The sequence below is a fragment of the Ostrinia furnacalis genome, unplaced genomic scaffold (genome assembly GCF_004193835.3).
Source record: "Ostrinia furnacalis isolate ACB-3 unplaced genomic scaffold, ASM419383v2 OfSCF0639, whole genome shotgun sequence".
Lineage (NCBI taxonomy): Eukaryota > Metazoa > Arthropoda > Insecta > Lepidoptera > Crambidae > Ostrinia > Ostrinia furnacalis.
Genome location: NW_021130878.1, coordinates 153629 through 181094, shown reverse-complemented (window position 1 = coordinate 181094; position 27466 = coordinate 153629). Strand labels below are relative to the sequence as shown.

At 35.1% G+C, this 27466-nt stretch overlaps 1 protein-coding gene across 1 annotated transcript in view; it reads left to right on the top strand.

Annotated features, from left to right (window-relative positions):
• Positions 1 to 26372, top strand: part of Dopr2 (dopamine receptor 2) — a 48626-nt gene extending 22254 nt beyond the window's left edge. Inside the window, exons 2-3 of the mRNA XM_028323535.1 lie at positions 25269 to 25353; positions 26204 to 26372. Coding sequence (XP_028179336.1) covers positions 25269 to 25353; positions 26204 to 26293 — 175 coding nt within the window. The 3' untranslated portion in view covers positions 26294 to 26372. The remainder of the gene's footprint in view (positions 1 to 25268; positions 25354 to 26203) is intronic.
• Positions 26373 to 27466: the final 1094 nt, after the last annotated feature.

Sequence of the window (27466 nt, the reverse complement as noted above, 5' to 3'; positions counted from 1 at the left end):
GTGGGAATAGTCCCGTTTTTTTAAGGTTAAAAAAAACCTGTTAACAGGTCCGGGTTCTGGGCTCTAAAATCCGGGGTTTTCACGTGTCTTGTCCTGGTTGCCAAATTGTAGAGGTGGCAACCCTAGGCGTGGTGAACGCGAAGACCGTGAAACGCGTTCCACACTCCAATGAGCTTACAACTTTAGACATGCTGTATTAATTTCGGCACAAATTGTAATATAGAATAACGTATGTGTGGAATAATGATGAATTTAGATAAAATTTACGTGTCCAGACAGAAAGGATTGGCTCGCAAAATATTAACAACTTTATTTAATTTGGTATGTAGGTACAACCGTACAACCTACAAGTAGGTAAATAAATAAATAAATAAATCTTTGGACAATTTCACACAGCGCCAGCTAGCCCCAAAGTAAGCAACTTAATGCTTGTGTTATGGGTGCTAGCTTAACGGATATACTACTTATATACTTTTTTTTAAATACATAAATATTATACATAGTCACACCCAGACCCGTCACAGAAATTAAAATTCATCATTTCAATTTCTGCCCGGCCGGGAATCCAACCCGGGACCTCTCGGCATAGTAGTCCGTTCTGAACCACTACACCAAACGGCCGACTAAGGTAAGGTATATGGGGTTTAATTTTTTTTTATCCACAACGAGGAAGCTCTTGGCCTGTATCTCACCTGATGGTAAGTGACGATCAGGCCGAAGGTGGAAGCGAGCTTCAACCGGAATCCTCAACCACGGAGGAACTGGCTATCTTACCTTACCTTACCTATATTGTAGCTATTAAATTGCTCTTTATAATATAATATAATAAAAAAAAAATAAGCCCAAATAGTGGTCAAAAGAGGTTTGTCTTCAAAATTCTGAGACATTATTGAGAATTCTTAATGGTTTAGAAAAATTAATCTTTCAGCTTTTTTCCGGATAATTAAATTTCTTAAAACTGTACAAACTGTACATTTCACACTTAAAATACTCTTTTCTCTCTGATGACTTAATTTATGATTCTATAGGATTTATGCCCAAACTTCTTCTTCTTCCGTCACAACTAAAATTGTACTCATGTTAACGGTACTAACCTACAGTACTGTCCACTAATTTAACCACGACGGGTTTTAAACTGGCCTTATTCATAAGACTGGCCCAAGCCAGTTCCACAAACTTTGCAGTTTGTATCGCAGTAGCTACAAAAGTTTGATACTTGAAACTTTGAGGGCATTTTTAAGCCCGGACTATAGAGGAAAATTTAGTGAAAAAGTTGATACTCCGTTGTCCATTGTTGTAATTGGATAATTTATACTTAGTAAGTTTTTTTATACAAATTTCATTGCCAATTTCATCAGTCCAACAATGTTTATTCATTTATAGCTCTCCCTGAAAATCACTGAAATCACTGAAAACTGATTTAAAAATATTGTTCGTTCTTTTATGTCTCAACCTATAAATCATATCCACCCAGAGCTATATTTTGTGAAATGGTTCATCGCATTTTCACATTTCGATTTGAAAAAGGTGCGCATTAAAATACTGGCACAAATATACTTATTGTTTTAAACTTTCATTGTCTCTATCATAATTATTATTACTTACTGACAGAATTGCTACCATGTATGTACCTTAAATTTGAGTTCCGATATTTCGGCACTATTGCAAGCGCCATAGTCACGGAGTAACGAATATCAAAAAAACCTACGTATTTTAAAAAGTATAGTTTACGTACGGTTTTGTTTTGTTTTTAATGCTTATAATTATTGCAAATATTGTGCCAAAAAATTACATGTTGCCAACTATATCAACTATAGTTTAGTTTATTTATTAAAGTTAAGCTTTGTTCATAATCTTTTCTATTCGTTTCCGTCTGGTTTATATTGTTATCTAAGAGTACAATACGAAGATATATTCTGACGATACAAAGACGCAATAAAATATGTTTTTAAATATTTGGGGAGCAGAAAATACAAGATAAGGGCGGCAGAAGCCGTGAGCGTGCATGGGGTATGAGTTAAGCGACTTCCTTCATTCATCCCTTCCACAGAATAGATCATAGATGTAGGTATGTAGATAGAGTATCGCGTTTTTTGTAAATGTAGGTACCGTTAGCTTCAAAAAAGTTCGTGACACCCAAACCGATACTAAGTTCGCAACATACTCGTATCTTTGTTACAATTAGAACAAGGTTGTGAAATCCACTTTTTGGCCACTTTGGGTGTCACGAACTATTTGACGCTGACTGTACCTACTTATTTGGTGGTATTCAACTAACTAGAGCTATGAGACTGCTTGGTCATTTACTGTAGTAGGACAAACGAGGATTCCGTCAACTGGGACCGCAATTAACTGGGACCGCGGTCCCAGTCGCCGGATGCGTAAAAATTAAATAATTTTCTTCCGGCGACTGGGACCACTCATGGATTTTAGTACTGTACCAATTTTAGATTGAATAATATTTTATTTTAAGTTATCTATGAGTGGTCCCAGTCGCCGGAAGAAAATTATTATTTTTTTATGGATCCGGCGACTGGGACCGCAGTCCTAGTTAATTGCGGTCCCAGTCGCCGGAAGCCTCGGACAAACTACAATTATATTTGGGACGTGTTTATGTGTTGAAGTAGGGTTAATATTGGGACGTGTAAAAGTGCTTTTTAAAAGCCTAGTTGCAAAAATAAATGAATTTTATGAATTTTTAATTTTATTCACATTGGATTCTGAGATAGGCACCTAAATAAGTGGCCTTATAAGGGCCTACTACATACCTACTAATAAAGCTTTTGATTTGATTGTTATTGTAATTTTCTGTGATGTAGAGAAAAATATGTTTTACTTTGTCAAAGGGCTATTTTAAGTTTTGCGAAACATAATGTAACGTTGAATGTTTTTTAACATCAGAAAAACACCATACAGATTTCGTGAGAATCTATACCAAAATGATGATGACTAATTTGTGTATTTAGGTATGTTTATTTGTATGTAACACAGTCTATTTAGTTAAAAGCTTCGCTTTGTTTTTTTTACTATTCCCTCGGTGCTTACGCATTATTGTGGCAGAAAGAAATCTGGGGTATGATCGTTAAAAACAATGTTTATTGTTTTGTCAATGTCATTCAGACAACTGTTTGACCTTTGACCTAAGCAAGCAATGTAATCAAACAATATTTCTTGATTAACTCAACGTGCAAATTGTATAATCATAATCTCTTTGGGAAGCGACCGCGAGCGGTTCCGACGCCTCGATAATCCATTTAAAGTTGCTCGGAGGTAGTGTTGCCAGGTCAGATCTTAAATCGGGACTAAGCAACGGGACACTGCATAATTAGATTCACTTGTGTAGGTTCTGTAATTTAAAAAATGTACAACAGCAATTAAGGAACAATATTACATACAAAATATCACAAAAATGTTTTGAGGTAAACGTGTTCAAAAGCAAACCTTTTATTGGTATCTGTGAAGCCCTATAAGTAAGCTAAATACGAGTATTAGCTAGTTTTAGGATTCGTGGAACTGTCCAGCCGCCTACGGAGATCGAAATAGCTTTCCTCGAATCTCGACGCGGTCCGATGCTGATACCGTTAGGTTATTTTTGCCAAATATAAATATAAAATCCAATTAATAAGCTTTTATAAGTCTTCTTCACCCTACGTCCGACTAAACTAAGGGGTAGTTCGTACAAACGTGTAGCGTTCCTTCAGTGATCAACTGGGACACTTGAAATAGGGACATCTTCAAACAGAGTGACAATTTAACACTACTCGGAACTCATCTTAGCGATTGGGCCCGTCGCCGCCGACTCATTGGATTTGCAAGCAAAGAACGATTTAAACATTTAACCGAGGCAGTATTCAAAGGTTAACAGCTTAGGAACGCCTGGAAGAGAATTCGATAGATAATTGGGTTACGAGAATAATTAAATAACAATTAACTCTCTCAGCATAAACATTGAACCACTGATTAAAGGAAACATAGGCATTCCAAGTTTACGGACTTAAAATTCTTCCTTTCTGATGTGTTCGGTAAAAGCTGAATAGGTATATCGTAGATCATAGTATTTCGACTGATATGTGCCTTTAGGTAAAAAATATCAGCATGTGACCTTTAGTGGATAAAAAATCACAGTCCATTGGGCTAGTATTCGATTTGCTATACTAACGAACGCTTCAAGACTATTTGTGTATAAATTCTTCGAACTGTTTTAAACATTTGATAGCCAGCATTTTAACGCAGTTTAACTGGACGTTTATATCATACATTTATCTTAATGGCTAACTTACCAAAGAACATTTAAGTGGAGTTAAGCTCGTTAAGTTAATAAACAACGAGTAAACAGACAATCTAAGCGGTTAACGGACTACAGAGGAGCATTTGCGAATTACTTTTTAAATATTAAAGTCAAGATTTACTGTGAATTGCAAAATGGCGCTTTTAAGTAACACAGATTGTGGTTTGTAACAGGGAATCGTAAGAGATGCTGTGGTTTAAAAGGACAGTATGATTATTGTTAGGTACATACTTATTTACAAAGCAGATATTCGAGTGGGTTTATAACAACCGCTCATGACGGAATCATATTTATTTTCCGACAGTGAAATCTTATTCTAGTGGAAACAAAAAATAAGCCAATAAGAAAAACAGAAAAATTTAGATTTTACTCAGGGAAATACCACAGAGGCATTAGGGAAAATATGTAGTATAGCTTCTCAACTGCAATTACCTATTAACAAAGTATTTTATATGTGATTTTTTATGCACTTGCAATAGAAACTATTGATTACTCAAGTTGCAAGGTGATTCTATAGTAAAAGGTTTTGTACTTACTCATCTCCTTAGTTCTTTTGTTTTTCTTGTCTTAATTTAGACAAATTGTAGGTATATTTTCTCTCTATTAAAATACATTTTGAAGCTAATGTAATGAGAAAATTACATTGGCAAGAACAAAAAATGTGTTCTCACAATTTCTCTCTTCTTCCGATCGTGTTGTAAATGTAGCTGCAGGTAGCTAAGGTGGCTTTAAGCCAAGAGACGGCCGCTGAAGTTGGTCTTTTGTAGGGTCCGCCGCGAGAACACTTGGCAACTATTGTTCGCGGGTCTCTTTGACAAGCGTTTTGTCTTCCGAAAGCGGCCCGTTTAAAACTAAGATGTCAGCGCGAATTCTTATTGTTGGAGACACTGAATAGGTACTTTAATAAAATGTTTGGTACTTTTCTTTTGTTCATCTTGACTTGTTTTCATCGTACATAATTTCGTTATTACTGAAGATACTACTTTATTTCTTTAATTATTTAGTTCAATACACAGATCACAGAAACTAAAGGGAGATGTAGCAAGGGGGCAGGGCCGGCCGGTGTCGCAGCAATATGCCCAAAAACAGAACACATTGCTCGTGAAAGCAATTATGATAGCAGCGATGTCATAATGTAAACAGTTTACATTGCTTGCGTAGTTTTAAAGATTATTCGAACGTTGAGTACCATTACCGCAATGGATAATGAGCACATAATATTTGATTACTTTGTGTGTTTGATTACTTACTTGTAAGGAGACACTATATCTCTATGGTTCAATGAGTTCATAAAATATTTAACCAGCCAGCTGCAGTTACAATTTAATTTTGAACTAGCGGCCGCCCGCGACTTCGTACGCGTGGATCCCGTTTTACCCCCTCCATCTAACTTAAGCGGTTTAGATTTTTCATACAAAAGGATTTTCCCGCTAATTCCCGTTCCCGTGGGAATTCCTAAGTATACTATAACCTGCCCAGGAGTATGAAGAATAATTGTACCAAGTTTCGTTAAAATCCGTCGAGTAGTTTTTGTTTCTATATGGAACATACAGACGGACAGACAGACAAAAAATTTTACTGATTGCATTTTTGGCATCAGTATCGATCACTAATCATCCCCTGATAGTTATTTTGAAGATATATTTCATGTACAGAATTGACCTCTCTACAGATTTATTATAAGTATAGATAGCAATAATGAGCCTCCCGCGGTTTTCATGCATCAAAAGCCAGACTTCTTCTTTATTATGCCTTCTTTAGTATGCATATGCCATTTCTATTCGTATATCAAAACACTTGCTCTAGCTACTTGAAAGTTGCAGATATTTTTATAAAATTATGAATTTTATATTCGTTCTAGAACTGCACGTGGCTTAACACCATTATTCTCGATACAACCTGCGACTGTCAGGTAAGGCTGCGCAAAGCTCGCAAATGCCAGACGCACCGCCGCTGCGGGCTACAGCGATTTTTAGGCCAGTAGAATTAAACACAAAAATGAATTAAATCGGAAATAATTCCTACTAAAGATTTAAGTTCTTTAATGGCTTCATTAGCTGCCCATAAAGATTCTCCTAGGTTTTCGACTTCGACGGAGTTGTGCTTGAGTGGTGAGGGCCCCCTAAAGGGGCGCTTTTTCGGTTTTCCGGTTATACCGCGTAAAGGACTTACTCTATCGAAAAGTGGTCTTCCTGACAGTTGAAGGGCATTTAATCCTGCATTAAATAAGACCAAATTCATATATTTTGAACAAACCGTTCTCGTGCAAATGTTCGGCAAAGTAGAAAATATGTGTATAATTAATGACCCTCTCCACGTCCAATGGCTCGTTACCCGCAGGCTTCCAAGTTTTGAAAAGGAGCGCCTTAACCAGTGTAACCCTATCAAGGCTTACGAGCTGGATGCGCCTATCCTTGTTCGTCCCAGCCGTTCCTTAACTGCGGTTGCTGCACCTCTTCCTGGCACTTACCTAAACGACTCTGTGTTACCTACTGTGGCTGCCCCTCTTCCTTTTATACTCCTGCACGATTACATTGCCTAGCCGTATGCCTGGTCTAAGGTTCGACGCCAAAAATCAACAACAACAAGTTCATATTACAACGCTGAAGAGTTTTTTGTTTGTTTCTTTGAACGCGCTAATCTCAAGAATTACTAGTTTGATTGAAATAATTATTTCTGTGTTGAATATCTCATAAATTGAGGAAGACTATAGGATATATACAATCACTCTACGACTAATAGAGGCGAAGCAGTAAAGAAAAATGTTGCAAGCACGGAAAATAGTATTTAAACTATTTTCACGCGTACGAAGTTGATTTTGTGGCGTCTAACCTTGGACCAGGCATATAGTTAAGCAATGCAATTGTACAGGAGGGTACAAGGAAGAGGGGCAGCCACATTAGGTAACACAGAGTCGTTCAGGAGAGTGCCAGGGAGAGGTGCAGCAACCGCAGTTAAGGAACGGCTGGGACAAACAAGTATAAGCGAATCCAACTCGTGAGCCTTGACAGGGATACGCTGGTTAAGGCGACCCTTTACAAGGCTTGGAAGCTTACGGGTGACAAGCTATTGGACGTGGAGAGGGTCATTAATTATACACATATTTTCTACTTTGCCGAACATTTGCACGAGAACGGTTTGTCCAAAACATATGAATTTGGTCTTATTTAATGCAGGATTAAATTCCCTTCAACCGTCAGGAAGACCACTTTTCGATAGGGTAAGACCTTTACGCGGTATAACCGGAAAACCGAAAAACCGCCCCTTTCGGGGGCCCCCACCACTTAAGCACAACTCCGTCGAAGTCGAAAACCTAGGAGAGTCTTTATGGGCAACCAATGAAGCCATTAAAGCAATAAAATCCTTTGTAGGAATTATTTCCGATTTAAAATCTAATTCTACTGGACTATTGTCGGGAAGGAAGGAAAGTTAATGCTGGACTGTCAAACTTGGAGAGAAAAGTGTTGTGGTTTTACTCTCGTATTTAAAGTTATCGTAAAGTTATGAAGCTTAATTATGTTAAAATTAATTAATAGATAGCGCAGTGACTTCTGCACGGGCTCGCTTTGTTTGGAATAACTTACATAAATCTTATTAATTTTTATTTATTTGATGACCAACAAGGTAACATTATAGCATTCACAAAAATAATTTACAAAAACGTTACCTGTTAAATGCTAACTTAATTATAGGTGAAAACAACATGCATTAGAGACTAAAGCAACAGCAATTAGGGGTTAAAGAACTAAATATAATTAATATGGTGTAATGAAGTCCCTATACATACATATTTATGCTTGTTCCAATCGGTGAGATTTTGTCGATGCATGTGGAATTGTATTTACGTAAAATATAGAAAATAATAATAGTTTTTACTAACATTTATGGATCCCTGTTATCTGAAATAAATACTTTTTATTTTATTTTATTATTTATTTAATAATATCAACATTAACATGACCATTTGCACTGAAACAATAAAGGCCTAAATCTTTCCAAAAGAATGGCCCAACGAGTGAAAATCAGGTTTCTGTCAGGGGAAAGTTACACTCTCATAATAAGTGTAACATGATAAGTCAAATAATTAAAACAAGCTCTGACAAAATATCGCAAAAACTACGTTACGCAATCTAACAAAAGTATGTCTCACTCAGTAGTCAGTATCTTCCACCAAAGATTTGAAGAAAAGTATAGAAAATATAAAGAAAACAGAACGTTGAATTCCGCTTTTCAATACCGAAGCGCATTGGTTTCAAGTATTGATTTGAGAATTTGTTATCCCAACTTGCACAATACTGGATGGAAAATGGAAACTCTTGCATGAAAGAATTCCAAGCAGATTGGTTTCGCTAGCCTCGCATGAGCTACAGGATTTGAAACCACGGCCAATTCGACCATGGACAAAAATAGTAGAATTGAAATTTAAGTCTTCTTAAAATATTTCAAATTAATCAAAGACACTAAGTACAGATAAAGTACAAACAAAAAGTTTTATTGTAAAGGGACCTATGCTAAAAAAACTGTAAGAAAATATTTCATAGTTTAGAAAATTCAAATCACTCGTATGTGCGATTTGGTTACTAAAATCTTTTTTTGTTAGGCAAACCTTTATTAAGATAATCTCTTTTATACGAGACTAGCTTTCCGCCCGCGGCTTCGCCCGCGTGGAATTTTGTCTGTCACAGAAAAACTTTATCGCGCGCGTCCCTGTTTCAAAAACCGGGATAAAAACTATCCTATGTTCTTTCCCGGGACTCAAACTATCTCTATGCCAAATTTCATCAAAATCGGTTGCGAGGTTTAAGCGGGAAAGCGTAACAGACAGACAGACAGACAGACAGACAGAGTTACTTTCGCATTTATAATATTAGTTGGGATTAGTTGGGATTTGGTCCTAAAGCCTTATTTAAGCTATCTCAGTAAACTTGATCTGCTTTTAATTTTATTTGCACTTCAAAATAAAAATACAAGTAAACTGTATACTTTGGAACACGTCTTTTTCTAAACACGGCTCGATTTTCGTCTACTAGTACAGATTATGGACCATAATGTCTTTTAAAACGACCGAGGATCGAACTAACATCTTCTTACTGAAGCGTTTTCCCGCAACCCCGGCTATAAAGCTCGTACATGAGCGCAAATTGCACAAGATTGTGCTAATCGCCTATAAAATGCATGCTTTCGACATAAAAACTATTTCAAGCCTTAAAGATTCACCGAAAAGGTCGCTCTACTATTCCAAATATTGTTAGTTTGTTACTTTTAGTTTTAGCTTTTGCGCCTCTGTGGACCTACTTTGCAGTTTTGATACAGCTAATTTGTTTGTTAGTTGTTATAACTCAAGAATGTAGTGGTATTCAAAGTTCTATAACTTTTAAACTTGGTCCTGTTATGATACATTTTTTAAGTTGCAATTTTTTTTTTCATTTCGTATCTAAAGAAATCGTCAATCATGCAAAAAAAACGTATAACTTTATTATTTTCGTGTATTTATCGTGAATTTAATGTTGTTCAAATAAATAAATTTTATGTGCATAATAAAATGTGAAATCTTGAAGTCACTAAGGCAGGAGTACTGTTCTATTCAATATTTTAAGATTGACTTTATGAAATAGGTAAGATCAATTTTAATGCTAATTATAATTAAACCCGGTTACCTATTGTATGGTATTTTGAATTAGCCTACGATTGTCTGTGGTTTAACTTGATTCAAATAAGCCGCAACTAAACCGCCTGTGGTTTTGTTCAATTGTTTATGGATTAAGCAGCTTACACACCGAACCCGCCAACCCGCCAAGTCGTCGACTTTTGACATATTTCAAAAGTCATAGAAAGTACAAGTCGTCGACACAATATTTCTTTTTAACCCCGGCGGGCTTGGTTCTTTAGCTTAACAAGTATTGTAATATTTTCAAATCCATTGGAATGGTTGTAGGTATTCCTTCACGCTCCAGTGCCTATGCCCTGCTTATGTGACCAATAACAAATGGAGGTTCACACTACTCCGTCTCTTTGGGTCCGAGCGGATTAGTGGAAGGACTTGTAAGTTAAGTGGCAAACTTAGGGGTTATCAAACCACACTTGGGCTTCAAATTAGGCTTAGCTGTAAACAAATAGGAGGCTTTTTCTTACTTACTCATACAGTATTATTCTTACTTGAAATACCTAGGTTCACATTACAATTTCATAAAGCACCTACTACTTAAAACAACATCAGGCGATATAAACCCACACCAGATTTTAGAATACAGATGCCAATTTTCTTAATAGGTAGGTACTTAGTATAAACATGAAAGTTAATGAGAATGGCTGGATGACAGTCTGTCTTTCACGCAATTACTATTGGACGTATTTAGATGGCATGTTTAAACATAAGAATGTTACCTTTATCAAAACAAGTAGGTACTATCGTAAATCTTATAGCTCGTAATAGTACCTACGTCAATACGTTAGTTTGGTGATTTAGATGAGACTATTCATTCCTGACCACATCATAGGTGTTTTTTGCATGTAGGCTGCTTAAATTTAGCACAGCCACCACTCATCTCTACAGCATACGAGTAATTAACTTCTCCTAAGGGAAAAATGTGATAACTGCACCGTTCCAGCTCTAAAACAAGAACCTATGAAATGCCCAAAGCATTTAACGTGGCCCGTTAAAAGACTCGCTTTTTCTATTTGGACTTTTACATTTCGGAGCAAAAGCTTCATGCTCCTATGTCTATCAGAATAGGGTTTAAAATAGCGAAACTCTAAATACCTATTTGAACTAATTGGTGCTTGGTATTTGGACGGTTTGCAGCGTGCATCGACGAATTAAAGCAAACATGGCATTTGAATCAATTGACCAATTTTCAGCTATCAAAGTTATTGGTGTTCTGTGTCAGTCAGTGCTTTTACGTGACTGGAGTGGATGTTAAATATTTGTGTCTTGAATTTGATTTCAGTCCAAATACCAAAATCTTGAATAAACAATCGAATGAGTTATTTCAAATGCTTAGAACGCGAACGGTATGTAAGAAGATTTCTTTTCGATTTGTAGCAAGAATAATCCCTGTATGATAGCACATCAAGCTAAATACTGCGGCAGATTTGTGATAAAAACCAATCAAATACCTGCCTTGCTCTGCATAAAAAACATATATCTAATAAGTACTTTATCAACAAACGTTTAAAACTCATTTCAATACAGATAAATAACAACCACACATTATCATAACACTTTACGCGTTCGTTACAGATAAGCCGAATACCTACTTCTGGTGCATTACCAGTCTCATCATGGCATGCCCTTAAGCTAATAACGACAGAGCAAGTTGGTGTCACGTTCCGCTTTAATAAATAGCTGCTTCAAAGGAAAATGGGCATAAATCAAAAATATTGAAAAAACAGTCAAACGACCACATTCAGACTACGGTCTCGTTTAGTTTGGGAGTGTCAGAGTAAAGTTAGCCGTCAGAGTAGCTTAGACACTGCAGTATTTTTGTTAAAAACCGCAATCTGAAATTCCCAAATATTCGTATAAGAAGTGCCACGGTCATTGTATTCTGTATTGAAAATAAGCTTAACAAAAGTACCAAAGAAATCCCCAAACTGGCTCTCTGAAAAAAAGGTTTCTGACTTGTAGCCAGTTTGCATATAAGCAGCGAAATGTACAAAATGAAATCACTTTACATTTAGAGGGTGGCAGCGCCGTAATCTCGGGAATAAAAACTCTTACGACCTCCCCGGCTCGTGACGAATTTAAAGTCGTGAAATAAACCTTGATGGCAACTAAAATACGGTATATATTTCAATGCAGTGGGATTTCGCGTTAAGAACTGGGCATACATTGGTGAAACGAGGTTTTTTGTCAAGCCACAATACCGCACGGAGAGTGATGTGCGGACAACGGCAGATCAGGCTACACTGTTGAACCTTAAGCAGTTGAAATAAGTGCTATTTTGCTTACAAAAGTGTACTGTGCTTTTGTAGCCGAATTGGAGCCATTTTATTAAGCGTCTGGCTACCGAGATTTTGTGGGATTTCACGAAGGTTTGATTTGCCAAAAAGGTTGTGAAACATACTATTACTTACTATAGCTGTCAAATTTATTATAAACGACAAAATTCTTGTTGCTATGTTTTTTTTTTTTCAGTATTGATCATAAACTATATTTTTTTCCTGCGTTTGAGCTTTCACGAGCATGAGTATAAATGAATAACAAAAAAATACATAAATTATACGCAGGCAAAAAAGACTTTTAACCTTTATCTGCTTCTTTCTTACATTTTCTACATTGCTGAAGTATAATGATTGTTTTGGTTGAAAAAAATGCTGAAACTGTTCTGAATTTATTTCTGGTTGAAATACGGTCAACTGTCCATTGCAATTTGCACAAAAACAGTCAACCTGATTATGCAGCAAGCTGTACTCATTACAATGACGTCATAAAGTTTTACACGAGGCCGCGTAATGAACTCGCAATAAAAATGATATATACGACGGGCAAGCATATATTGCAGTGTTAAATTTTATTCCTTGCCTTTTTACGCGTGGCACAAATCGCAAAACATGTGTCCAAGTTGTAAAAAAGGGAAATGTGTTCTTTATTATGCGTGGGTGAGGCATCGGATTTTGGAGCTTTTAAAAACCTTCTTGTGAATTAAAAAGTTTTTAATAAAACCTTAATTAGGTTCTTAAAATTCCAAAGCTATAAAAAACCACGTCTTTAAAAATAGGTTTTGGTCCATACCATGAATCAATTGTCGTACTTTTTATGACCTGTCAAAACGCAATTCAGCCAGAAAAAGGAAAATCAATTGACTATTTTTTTATCTCTAAAGTAATAATAAAAACTTATTTTACAATGTTAGTAGGTATAGTGCCTTACTGAGCCTTATAATTATTTTTAATTGAACCAAATACCTAACTGGGTACTTCGTAAGTACTCCACTTTAGTCCTTAAGTAGCTGTGTATAAATCATCTTTATCTCAGGGTAACTACGTAATAACGATAAATCCTTTGCTGGCTTCTCTCCAGCGTTTCTTTGTCGCATAGATCCCAACTAATATTATAAATGCGAAAGTAACTCTGTCTGTCTGTCTGTCTATCTGTCTGTCTGTCTGTTACGCTTTCCCGCTTAAACCTCGCAACCGATTTTGATGAAATTTGGCATAGAGATAGTTTGAGTCCCGGGAAAGAACATAGGATAGTTTTTATCCCGGTTTTTGAAACAGGGACGCGCGCGATAAAGTTTTTCTGTGACAGACAAAATTCCACGCGGGCGAAGCCGCGGGCGGAAAGCTAGTACATAATAATTCCAACATTTGATACCACTTAAACGGTATTTATAAAGAAATGCACTAACTCATTTAACTAAATACATTGTCAAGTTGCACATAGGCTGCATTCGACCCCACATCCGCTTCCGGTCTGCGAGTGAACTCCGCAATGTTGGCGGAACTGGCAAGCTTAGCGGGCGCAGTGCTGCCAACATTGCGAACATTAGCTGTATTGTCGGAGCTGGTACGAGTTATATTGTTGCAGAAAGTAGAACAATAAAGCACTTCCGTGTAAGATGTGACACGCGATTGGTATTTTTATTGACATAATGGGGGTTTAAAAGTTACTTAATGCAGTTGTTTTAATAGTACCAGCCATTAAAAGCCACTAATTGCGTTTAATGAAGATAATAACAGTTAAATGACGTTTGAACTTTGTTTAATCGTTTTGGAAACTATCGTTTTACACAGAGTAAGAGAGAGAGTTAAATACATTAAAAAATAATATAGGCATGCGAAGCTATCCCCTTATAACAAAAAAACACTGGTTTAAAATGACATTTCCATACTAAATGTCGATTTATACCAGAGATCAACCAGAGACTAACTTTTTGTAATAAGGGGGATTAAGTTTATTATTATTAATTAGTGAGATTCAGGCCAAGAGCTTCCTCGTTGTGGATAAAAAAAGTTATTGCACTCAATATGAATTTGTCAGTTCTTATTATTGTGGCGTTAACCCCTTAAGTCTATCTATCTATTTAGCCTATCGTCCACACCAGCTCACATATAGGCCACGGCAATTAAAAACCGAAGTCGGAATATCATGCATTTATTAACTGAACCTCACGCTACGACTGAAATTAAATGGAGTATTTCATGTGAAGATAATACAGGGTGGGATATTCCAGTTTTGAAAACTTCTGTTATTTAAGTTATTTTCATTTATTTTATTAGACTAAGGTTCATCATTGAAACCAGTGAAATATTCTGTCATTTAGGACACTCTCTGCTTTTACTTTGATTTTGACTAAGATTTAGGTACTAATTTACGAGATCCAAAGATTCCGTTATAATTTAAGATCTTTTAACAATATTTCATTGTGATTGAGCTCGAGAGCTTCTATAAAAAATAATAATTCAAAATGTCTCCTCATTTAGGTCGTAAATATCCAAACCTAGTAAGCTCATACACTCAACTCTCTAAGTTAATCTTATAACAATACCGCGTCAAAAGATTATTAAACGTCAACATGCAGCTCTCATTTCCGGAACAAAGACAATATTGAATCCGGGACTGATCTTCATTCACTGTTTCTGTCAAAATGTCCCTACACCCTATAATACGAGGGGAAATTAATATTTAAGGACTTATGGGGGAAATTTCGTGGATTTCAAAAGGTTAAGGATCTTACCCTTCGTGACTTACTTACACATAATACTCGTGACTTACTTTTACATTAATAAATCAAGGAAGACCCAATAATAATGGATTATTTAGTGTCATACTCGTATTCTGACAGAGTTCGTCAATCTACTCGTAAGGATAGTGTTATCCATTATTTTAATCAATAATATTCTTCCCGCAACCAAACAGTTGTATTATAGTTCACCTCTTTTGTTTGTACTTTATAAATGGAAAAGACATTTAAAAAAATCATACCTACAATTATACCCACAAAAAATACTTGGTTGGCAAAAAGGATAAAAGTGTAAGTGAAAATAATTCCTTAAAATATTTATTCTGCTTTTGGTAATAATTAGATTTTTTATTGAATTTTACTTTTTAGCGATGTCATTAGTCTTCCCCTGATTGAATTAGTCCAAAGACTAAATCCACTTTCACTAAATCATCTAGATTGATATTTATGTAGGTTTTAGTACTTTTTTAATCAGACTGAGTGCTCGTTTATGGGTTATTCGATTCATAACTCGTCACTTTACCGAGTCTGTTATTATTAAGTCTACAGCATTAAGGACACGGTATGATTTGATTATTTGATTAGAATAGAATTAAAGAATTTCTTTTGTGCCTGTACAGTTTTCCTTTTAAATCTATGTTTTTAGATTCACTCAACTTTCATGCCTTGTTTAACCCCCTCTAAGTATATTTACGTTATTTATGGGGAACGAGCATTTATGGGGAAGAAGTAATATTGAATAGCATGGAAAAATCTTAATCAGATGTCGGTCAAGATCTGTTCAAAACGTTTATTATTCTGTAAGAAAGCCAAGATGTAATAATGACGTCTCAGGCCTAATCAGTCCATCCCTCCCAAGCCCTCAGAAAAAGGCTGCGGCAGACAAATATGTGATCAAAAGCATTCATTTATATGCTTTTCCTTTTGAGCACGCCCCAATTTTCTACCAAAGCTAGCAAAGCCGTAAAGAAAAAATACGCTTATATTCTAGCCTATTTGGAGCTTCGTTAGGCGTTCGTATTCGAAATTTGAAAATTAATGATTGTCAATAAATGATATTTAGGAATAAGGTCTGTATACCGCATAAGACTTGCATAATCTGTATTTAAAAATATAACTGCCAGTCTTTTTCTGCTGAAAGAGAAAATTATAGATGACCCACGCTGAACTGTCCCACCAAACTCAATGACAGGGGGGCGCTACCATCGTTCAACTATATGGTTTCCAACATGGCAAAAATCTGAACCAGCGATCCGGTATTGACGGTGGCGCCCCACTGTCAATGTCATCGACAGGACAGTCCAGCCCCCCTAGACAAAACGCACTTTTTGATCGAATCGAAAATCGAATCCGTCAAAACTCCATACAAAAAAGGGGCTTTTCGACCACTTTTCGACTGGTTTGCGATTATAAATTGCACTTTGTCTAGACCCACTGTATTTTGGAACTATATCTGTATTTAAAAAATATCTTAACTGCCAGTCTTTTTGCTGTGAAAAGAGAAAATTGATGTCAAAATTGAAAGTGACCCGGGAAAAGAACATCAACGCCAGTAATATTCTGAGAGCTCAGAAAATTCGGGTTAACAACGACTGGCGAGATAGATTACTTAAGAGCGTTGTAGCAAAAAGTTGGCGTTCGAATTTTAGGTTTTTATTGCTTGACGTCGCGTAGTGAGTGCGCAAACTGCATTTATCTGTACAATTTCAACGCTGCGTCGACTAAACGATCTTAATCCGTAGTTGTATCGTACCNACTCAATCATACTACAATTTACGAAAAAATCACGCGTGACGCATATACGTCAGTGGGCAGTCAACTGACATAGACCCGGCGTCTACGAGTGCCAAAGCACGACTGATTTATGCCATTTGATGCACCCGATTTTATAGTATTTTCAAATTAATTTTTCATTTGAAGATTGAAGATAGATATTTTTTCTTTTTCACACAATAATAGTACTATGTTTCTTCTTAAGTATAAAGTAGTTTATGTTGCCAAATGACTTTTAGATTATGAGATGTGACCTGTTTTCTTGCAGTAATTTTCTCGAATTTTGACTATCTTAGACATGATAAAAATGCATTTTAATGAATTAAACATCAAAATTTTCTCAATACACTTTCTTCTTCAGGGTATGCTTATTCTAATGAATACATTCTATCTTCTTACTTAGAAATAAATTTGTTGTAATATTAGTTCAAAGTTGTGCCTTCGCGAGTTACCTGGAAATCGGGCTTTCGAAATTCGCTGTTTTCGTAGGCAAAAATCCAATTTGAACGAGATTTTGTCAATAGACATTCCGTAAAAATGTATGATAATTACGATGATATAAGTCAAAAGAAGCTATAACAATAAATTATATGACTAAAATCATTTCGAAATCTGCCAAATTCTCGATTTCTGCATGAAAAATGTGACAACGCTCTTAATTGTTTGAATTAATGACCGAAAGGCTTAAGCCTGCGACAAAATTAAATCGTCTCTAATAAAATGTAAAAGAAAAATAAAGTTCGCAGTTGTTTTATTACTTTCGAGGCAGTTTTTGTAAAACCAATTTATTGAAGTTTGCAAAATGGAATTATGGAAATGAGATATTTCATTTTTATCTGATAGTCAGCTAAATTACGATTTTTCTTAATAAATAGAACGCAAAAGCGCAAAAGTTTTTAAAGAAATGGAATTCTCTATACTTAAGTACTATTTATGTCAACTGTGCATAACTATACTTTGCATGATTTTGCGAGCTTACCATGAAATTTGTTTATTACGTAGGTATCCAAAAGAAATACGTGAGGCTTAGCTGCAAATATTAACGGTTGCAGAAAAGAGCAGTTATAAATGGTAGAATGTCTACACATTCTTCAACTTCAATCGGGGTCCAAGGTTACAAATGGCCCATTTATAACCTTAGAGCCCGATTCTACACATTATTTTAGAATCAAGGCCTATTCATAAATTATATTAAAAGCACTGAGTAATCCATATAAGTAAATAAAGATAAGTAGGTGCCTATTTGCAAACATTAAATTACTTTTAGAAGAAAGGAAGAAAGAAGAAAGATTTTTTTATTTAGTCCAAAATCCTTATTAAGACCACAACATCAGTACTTATACATAGATGTTTAATTTGAACCAAAATGGCAGCCACTCAGCTGACTACTTATTATGATGATGACACACGACTATACTTTGCCATCGGAACAATATCAGTGTAGAGACGTATGAAGCAACGCAACAATCAACATCTAACATATTTCTCCAGAAAATAAATATATTTTATATGCTCTGCCTGGTCATCAAAATAACATCAAGCCAAAGAGTACGGAATAAAATCACGAGTACCCTACGTAAGGCACTCAGGCATCAGCACGAAAACGGAATACAGGATGAGGTAATCAAAGGAACTGACCAGCTGACTCTGATGCCACAGAATAAATAAACCACTAACGTCGGGTGCTATATTGATACCACAGAATAAATAAACAACTAACGTCGGGTACTATATTCGGAGACGTAAATCTATCTGTCGATACGGGCAAAAGATTCGCTTAGTTAGCAAATAAATAATTCAAAGCTGCTAAAGTTTATCAGGATGTATGAAGTGGATTTATAGTCTTCAACCATTTCTATTTTATATTCGATTGAATTGTACTCGATATGTACTCGGCTATAATTTCACGAAAATAAAATCCAGGTTCAGTGCGGTTTGTGTATGATAGACAAAAAGGTTTTAAATTACACTTACCACTACTATATACAACTTATACTTATAAACTACGACTATATAAACTATATAAACTAAGACTAAATATTATCGCATTCTACATTAAAATATGCAGTAATTATACAATTTAGTAGATTATCTTTAACTACGAATATAATGTAACTTATGCGACGTTAGGTAGGACGACAAAGAAAATCCCCTTGCAATATTTATGTGGTTATAAACATAATACTATCCGGATCAATAACAATAAAAAGATCCTAAACAAAGAAAGAAAGAAAAGGCATAAAATTAGAAATGGAATACCTAAAGGCACTAATAGCGCAAGTATCACGTACCCAATCTGGATGCAATTCGAGCAAGTGTAGGAAATTGGCCGTTTGCTGCGACGCGCAGTAATGCGATGCAATAGAACTTAAAGCTTTAAAGGCAGGACGAATATTAGGTGTTGAATTGAATTTAATAAAAAAGAAGTAGACCATCTTCTCACATTTTCCTAGGAAGAGAAAAACTTGCCAAAAAATAGTTAACTAACTAAAAAATAGCGATGCGTTGTGTTAAAAAAAATTTTTTTTTCGAATGAGCGTATTAAGTAATACCTAGTTTGCGATGTGATTGATACCTTAGGAAAAGTTTTTTGAGCATACGTCAGTATACCAAATTAAAAAGCATTCTGTCGAATTAATAATCTCTTCCTTTTTGGAATCGGTTAAATGACACTACTACCAGGTTTATACTATCCTCACATAGTCAATGGGGAAGGAACATCTATGATGATAAAATGATGATGAAAATTTATTTACTTTCGGGTTTTTCTTTTAATAGCTTATTATGTTTCCTCTGATTAAAACTTTTGTGTATTTATCTATCCTGTGATTTATATTTTGGTCTGAAAAGATCATAAAATATAAAAATTGAGGTTGCGTCATTATTTTATTTACAGAACCTCGAATCAGAGCAAGGATATTTCTGTGTTCTAATCACGCAGCCAACTTTATGACGTCATAAAAACCAAAACATGAAAATTCAATAAAAGATAACTACGTCTTTAATTACAAAAATATTCAAATGAGTTGATCATAACGGCTTTTTCTATGAGTACCTATAGGGGAAAATAGACTTTTTATCGATATTAGGTGAATTTCGATCAAGGTATAAAAAATCGTTGGTATAAATAAAGCAAGCAAACGTTTCTCTAAAATAATGATAATAATCAAGTCTTCCCCTAAAAAAGATGAAACAAAATGTACATATTTCTCTATGCGTGGGTGTTTTATAAACCACGCCTGCCAACTTGTGACCTATTTTTGCTCAAAGAACTTATTATTATACACAAAACTACCTTTTTCAGCGTAAATAAATGCGACCGCAATAGCATAGTAGCTCACAAAGAACGCCAATATTTACATATTTATATTGCTGAGTATCTTACCCGGACTTTATTGCTATACTTGTTGACTCCAACTGTCCTTGAACCCTTAATGTAGAGTCGATTTTACCCACAAATTTGGGAGAAAGTGATCTCTGGCAATAGTATTGGGACCACAAATAATCTGCCCTTATTTCGTAAATCAATTTTATTGGATAAGTCAAATTGGATCTGAGTCTATGGTTTTGTAAGTAGAGGGTGGTTGTTCCTCGACTGTAAATAGAATAATTAAGTTTTTAAATATATGGGTGTCGTCAGATAAGTAGATACCTAACGATATAAGTACTTAGTTTTAGTCAATTGACGCATTCAAAATACGACTTATTGATACTGTATACTTTTACAAAATAATTACGTACTCCAGTGAATTTCAGTTTGCAGTTATTTTGCTAAATCTATAACTTGCAATTCAACTCGTATCAAAAGGTTATTTATTTATATGTAAAAATAAAGGTATTAATGCTAGAATATCAGTCTCGACCTAAGACGTAATGATTTTTTATTACAACATCATTTTACAAGTATCGGTGGAATTTTCGAACTTAAATGGCAACACTTAGTTTTTTGGATCAGTTCCAGAGCCGCGTCTGGAAAACTTGGGGGGTTTGATGAGCATCGATATAGCAAGTAAAGCAATAACTACAATTTTGGAGCGTAAGTCGAAGGTAATAAGCGTTACAGCTGCCATGAAAGTTTTCAGTAGGGCGCCGTCAGCGGAATATCTTTAGGAGAGATAGATATTGAAGGTCAATGTTACTGGCCGTCCTTTAAGGGGCCTTCTTTCTAACGTGTGTGTCATCAGTGCCTTTAAGGGATAGACCATTTTATTGGCTAGGGTTTTTCTAAAGAGCTCTATTTATCAACTGTTGCTACATCCTTAGTGTAACATTTTGACACTCAATGGGCTCATATTCTACGTTGCGTTGGTTAAAACTAAATTGAAGCCTGAGATCGTTTTTAATATTGATTTTATCTAGAGTTAGAAGATTCTTTTCTCTGGAAAAAAATTCACACAAAAAATGGCACACAGTTCACATAAAAATAAGGAATATCGCCTTATTCATTAAGGTGACGTAAAAAACTGACGATCAACATGACACCCAATTTTTTCCGTTCCCTTGGCTGCTGCCTATAACAAGATTAAGCAAAAAATGTTTACGACGTTAAAAAATATATTTTTTGAGACCTCGCCCCTCAGGGGCCCGTGTTAACGTTTCTCCCCCTTAAAATTATTCATAACGGTGTCATCGTATGTAGCAATATATTTCGCTGACTATACTACGTCTCATGAATATATGTATGGAAAATGCAAGACAAATAAGAAAATATGAAATCTGTTTTCTTAACACTCTTTTGGCACGTTCATGACTTTATCTGATCAATTTATGTATGGAAAATATGTTAAATAGCATAGTTAGGTCGGAGATTTGTTATAATAATAAGTTTTAGTAGTTATTATGCTCTGTATGGTTCTGTACTTCATCTAGGATTGATAAACATATCGATTATGCGATTAAAAAAGCGTCAAGGTCTCTTGGGTTCGTTATTTGCTCTACAAATAAATTTAAATCCATCAAGCCAATAAAAGTTATTTATTGTGCCTTCGTGCGCAGCATCCTCGAATATGCCTCCGTGGTCTGGAGTCCGCAATACAATGTTTATATCTCCCGCATAGAATCCATACAAAAAAGATTTTTGCCGTATCTACAATTTAAGTGTAAAGTTATTGATCATGGCTATGAAACGAGATGTAGAAGATATAATTTCCTACCTTTAGAAAAAAGACGGCAAGTATCCGATATTTCTTATCTGTTGAAAATTGTTAGTGGCGATATCGACTGTCCAGATCTATTACAAAAAAATAGATATCTGGGTTCCAAGAAAACTACCAGTAAGACGTACTCAGCCGCTAGCAATTCCCAAAGTTACACAAATTATCGCCTCAACTCTTTTTTTATTCGTGCGAGTAAATGTTTTAACGATATATCAAAAAATTATAGTGATCTAGAATTATTTCGAACCAAACCCACTACTATAAATAAATTATTCAATTCAAACTTTTTCGACTCCCACTCCAGCGGCGCTTAAAAAGTATTGTTGACTGTTAAGTTTTCACTTGTAAATTATTATATAAATGTCTGCTATGGCATATGGTCTATTTGCATCTTAACTTCCATTTGCGATTACCTATAAATGGCTAAGCAGATACATAATTTAAGGTCCCATTATTTGTATTGTATTGCTGTTGGTTTTCCGAATAAAATAAAATAAATAAATAAAACTGTACAGTAGGTTTGTATTAAACCACTTTCTCCAGCCAACTTATTTTATAGACAAAAATAATGAAACTGTCCGAAGAAGTTAAGGCATTGTACAATTTTTCTTGCAAAATTAATCGTTACAACTTCTCATACAAATACCAACGGAAAGTTCTCAACTGGTATCAATAAACAACAAACTAAGAAAATGAATTCCTGCAGCAAACTCCTTAGGAGCGTTTACATTTTGTTTTCCTTGAATACACAACTTGCGAGATGCAGGGCGCAGGGCCGTATTTGGAGGTTAATTTATTTTTAGCTTAGGTTAAACTATTAAATAAATTGATGGTCTTTAGTAATTATTTTTTAAAGTTACTGTCTTCTGAAAAAGTCACCGTCGATACTGCTGCAGCTTTTAAATCTACTAGGTATGTATTAAACGTTAAGGCACCCGCACACAGGTGACTTTTATCACCGTGACAGTGTGTCTCCCATAGATAAGAATAAGTACTACGTTATCTCTCTTATTCTCTTTATAAAAGTGTAAAAGAGAAAGACACTGTCATGGTGACAAAAAGTCACTAGTGCGCGCATACGCTTCCCTACTGTTTTACAATGTCAAGCCATTTTACGGCAAACATTATTATTTTAATTAAAGCAAATTACAAATGTGTCACACATGCATTTCCCCCTCCTTGATACTTACTTCAGAATAATGTTTTTGGGCGCAATTACGCAACATTGTTATGACACAAATAAATGGTTGTTTCCATAAGGGGCCGCTCTTTGCCCTGCTACGGTCCTGGACAACACAATAGAGACGCGCAGCATTAAGATATGCAGTTGCAATAAGCAAACGCTTCTAAGCCGTTACAAGGGGAACCAAACTTTGATACTGAGTAATGTGAAACTCCGTGAGCATACAGTCCTCGTTAGTGTAGCAACTTCGCATTTATGACGAAGTGTTTGGGTTCCATTTTGCTGGGCAGATTTGAAAATTTTCGTAATGTATTATTATTGTTGTTTTGGATTTAGTGATAGCTATGTGCAGATTAGATTGTTGTTACAATTATGATTTGTTTGCGAACTTAGCCGCCGGTAACTTGAACAACTGATTAGATTAAACGCATGTGTATTGTGAACGTCAACTAGCTACTTACTAGATTTTTTTTTCTATTAAGAATTAAAAATAAACTAGCGAGGTATAATGTAAACCTTTTTAATGTCATATTCCTAGTCTAGAAGATACATAAAATGTTGTTCACACATTGTTGTCAAAATATATTTCTTGTTGTTCAGTTAATATTTAGTAACCATGAACCTTAACAAAGTTAACAACAGAGGATAAAATAAAAATAAGTTACACAACAAACACTTCATCCGTTACAAAACGGTGATTCTCAAAAAACACAAAAATTCGCAACATTTCATAAATATTTCCCATACTAAAACTTCATAACAGCCGAAATTCTGAAATACTCGTAACGCAAACAAAATGTCTCTCAGCACAATTTCGCTGGACGTAACAGATGCAGTCAGCTTTAATAATGCGGCCCGAAGTTTTTCCAAAAGCGGGGAATCACCCAATATTTACATGACAACGTCGGCCGCTTGATTAAAGAGTGAGAAAGGACACCTCGATGTCAAAGCTGCTGAAAACGAGACATAATACAGGGTGACTTTGAAATCGTTGGCATCCTGTTCAAAGTCATCCTGTATACGCTTGTATTTAGGGCTCTATGTTTTTGAGATACGAGGTCTCTCCTCTGTCTAAATATCAACAGTATTTGACTGGCTATACATATGCGAATTACCATATAAGGCAGAATTTTCAATGGTTGGATAACTTTAAGGCAGAAAATACTATTTTTCAGTTAAAACATAGTACCTAATGATAAAAAAATCAGCTCTAAATATTTAAAAAAATATTTTTATCGGGTTTAGTGTTGAAATCAACCATTTTATCTCAATTAAGTTCAAAAAAATAAATAATTAGAAAATGTGTTCGGTTTAGTGAAATTCAGGATTTTTCATGTTTTGGAGAATTGAAAATCTCTGTCGTTATTGCATCTAAAAACAAATGAGGATCAGTTCTGATTAGCTCTTTTGTTTAACCTTTCATGTTGATAAAACAAATGAATAGCGCTCCAGCTCTCATTTGACGTTATAGGTATAGGCTTTATGAATTGCCGTCCGCTATTCATGAAGTAAACAGGCAAGTCAAACAAATTGAAAATTCCGCTAATTAGGGTTATCAACGGCGCAATTAAACCTTAATCGAATCCGCCTATCGAGTGGAAAAAGCGGATTACAATGCTAATAGCCTTTTGGCACCCCTGAAACTTCATTTCCTTCCCTGGTGATAATTCTAATGAGTGTTTAAACTTTTAGCACCCTCCAGTCTAATGAATTGATCAAACTGAACGTGAATTTACGGGGTTGTTTCGGATATTGCTATTATGAAAATGACGTGTGGATATTAAATTTTATACTATATGAGTAATAAGTAAATTGTTAAGTGTCAAGGTATAACTGAAACAATCTGGAAATCATTGGGGGAGGTCTGTGTTCAGCAGTGGAAGTCCTTTGGCTACGAGTATAATGATTATGATAAGGTTATTATTAATAAATAAACATTTTTAAACTCATATACAATACATATTATAAACAAACTACGTGTTTGACCTTTACAGCCCTCAATAGCATTGAAATCCACTAAACAGCTTTCAATTACTGCCCCAATCAGCAACATTAATCTGTAAGCTTAGCGTTCTGAACATACAAAATTATTTTAAACCAAGTTGGAAGGCGAGTTTTGCCATAGAGCAAAAATTCATCAATCAATCAAACAATTCATTAATTAAAACTTTTAATTGTTGCAGGGCATTTCTAAGAATACTCTGCGTGTGTTGCCCCAGAAAGCTGAGGCGAAAGTACCAACCTCAGCTCCGCTTCAAGCAATCCCAGGTGAGCTATTATATGTAACTGTCATAATTACACTTGAGAGCAAATAAATTGGACCACAAGCAAAGCATAAGGAAAAGAATACAAAATAATAAAGGTAGACTAACAATTTAGGAAACTTGTAAAAATTAATTTTCATTCTATTGAATCAAGATCCTTAATCTCTGAAGTTGATCTCATCCAAAAGACAAAGCGATAATTTATTAATCTGTTATCTCGTGCTTTTTAAATTCGAGCCTACCGTCAATACAATCCAATTGAAAGGAAATTATTAATAGAATTGGAAATGATACGAAAATATCAACGAAGGCCGTGTTATTTTGGTCTTTGTATCATTGAATAACCATTTGAGGGTTCCATTTAACTTCGAGTAGGTATTGAGGATAAAGTAACATATAATTGGATTTGTTCGTGTTTGATCGTTTATTCATTGAGCTTTACATTTTCCATTGATAGGTAATCCAAATAGAAGCATAAAGTAGAATTGTATCAAATAGGTAACTAAATTCATGCTGCTTAATTTTCTAGAAAGTTAAGAGGTTATAGAACTCTACTAAAAATAGTATTAGCCCGCGGCTTCACTCGGTTAATTTTAGTCTACTACTCAATTAATTTCTAATGGTAAAAGAATTTTACAAATAAAATCCAGGACTTACCTATGATAAGTTTATTCGTTGCACACAGAAAAATGCAAATCTTTTCTCTTTAAAATATTAGCATGATACGTTATATTTTGAAATCCTAATAAGTGGTCCGATTTATTTGCTCTCAGGTGTACAGACGATAGAAAATATTAATATTTGATTTGCCGTTAGCGTCCGCTTTTTAATTTAGATGCTGATTTTATTTCCAGTTGCGCACAACTCGCCGTTATTACTCATCGAGCGAACTGATGGGCATTCAGCAACTCAGGCAAAACTCCTGCGAACAGACATACATATAGCGACATATTTTTATATATCTCCATGTCCCCAAGTGCCTTTAATCTTCCAAGAGTTTGCGAATTAGAAGACGCCTTCAGATTTTCGGACTTAGGTCTTTTTCTACGGAGGTACGTGTGTTGATGACCATCAACTGCACTTTTCACTTGTCCTAAATGTATAGAGCAGGTCTGGGGATAGGACAGACAGATATTGTATTCATATTGGTTCATTAGACGTGGCTATTTCTAAGCTGAAGAGACCAGTACAATCCGCATTGATGCAGTCTTGAATGTCTGGTTTCAAGAAAGTAATAAACTCTACATTGACATAATCATGTGTTTGATTAACTATTTTCATTGAAGAAAATCATGTTAATAGTAAAATTCTCAAACACTTTTGCTTTTACGATTATAATTTCAAACCAATTATTTTGATTTGGTTTGGCTCAGGGTTGGTGACAACTCTCCAATTATGTCCAATCAATTTCCTTTTGTAATTATGATCTGGCAAAACGATTTTTTTCTCTTAAGAATTTATAGGGACCTCTTTAAATATTAATTTATCAGTTAGGGAACTTTTAACAACCTCTTTACAAAAAAGATTTAAAATTTAATTAATTCTTAAGTCCCCCTGGATCTGCTCAATTAAACCTCCACAAAAATTTTGCGTCTGCACTTGGTTTGTTCAAAAACTAATTTTGTGTCCCCCTTACTTGTGTGTCTATCTCACTTTACTAACATTTGCAATACCCCCATCTGTTCACCTGCATGACGCTTTTATTTGGAATACAATGTAAATTCATTGATCCAATTTGTCTTTTTTGATTGCTCTGTTTTTTTCTGTGCAATTATTTGTACTAGTTTAGCTAGCGAATAGCGACTATTTTTTTAAATAGAATGCATGCATAGGGTAGTTGACACCACAAATCAAACATAGGTACTTTTCCTGTAGATTTGTTTATAAAGGAAACTCTGTCATGACATTACTAGTATGTGAACTCAATTGAATTTTGCAGCAAATTGAATATTCGGGTTTCAGGGGTAGATTTGGGTAAAAGTTTTTAAGGTGATTAACGGTGTCTACTACCAATTGTTTGTATAGGTTTTATATTACAGATATTATCGTTCCACTTTCCTCAATTCAGATGTTAACCTGCTTAGAACATTTGAGACGTTATCTTTATACTTTTCTCT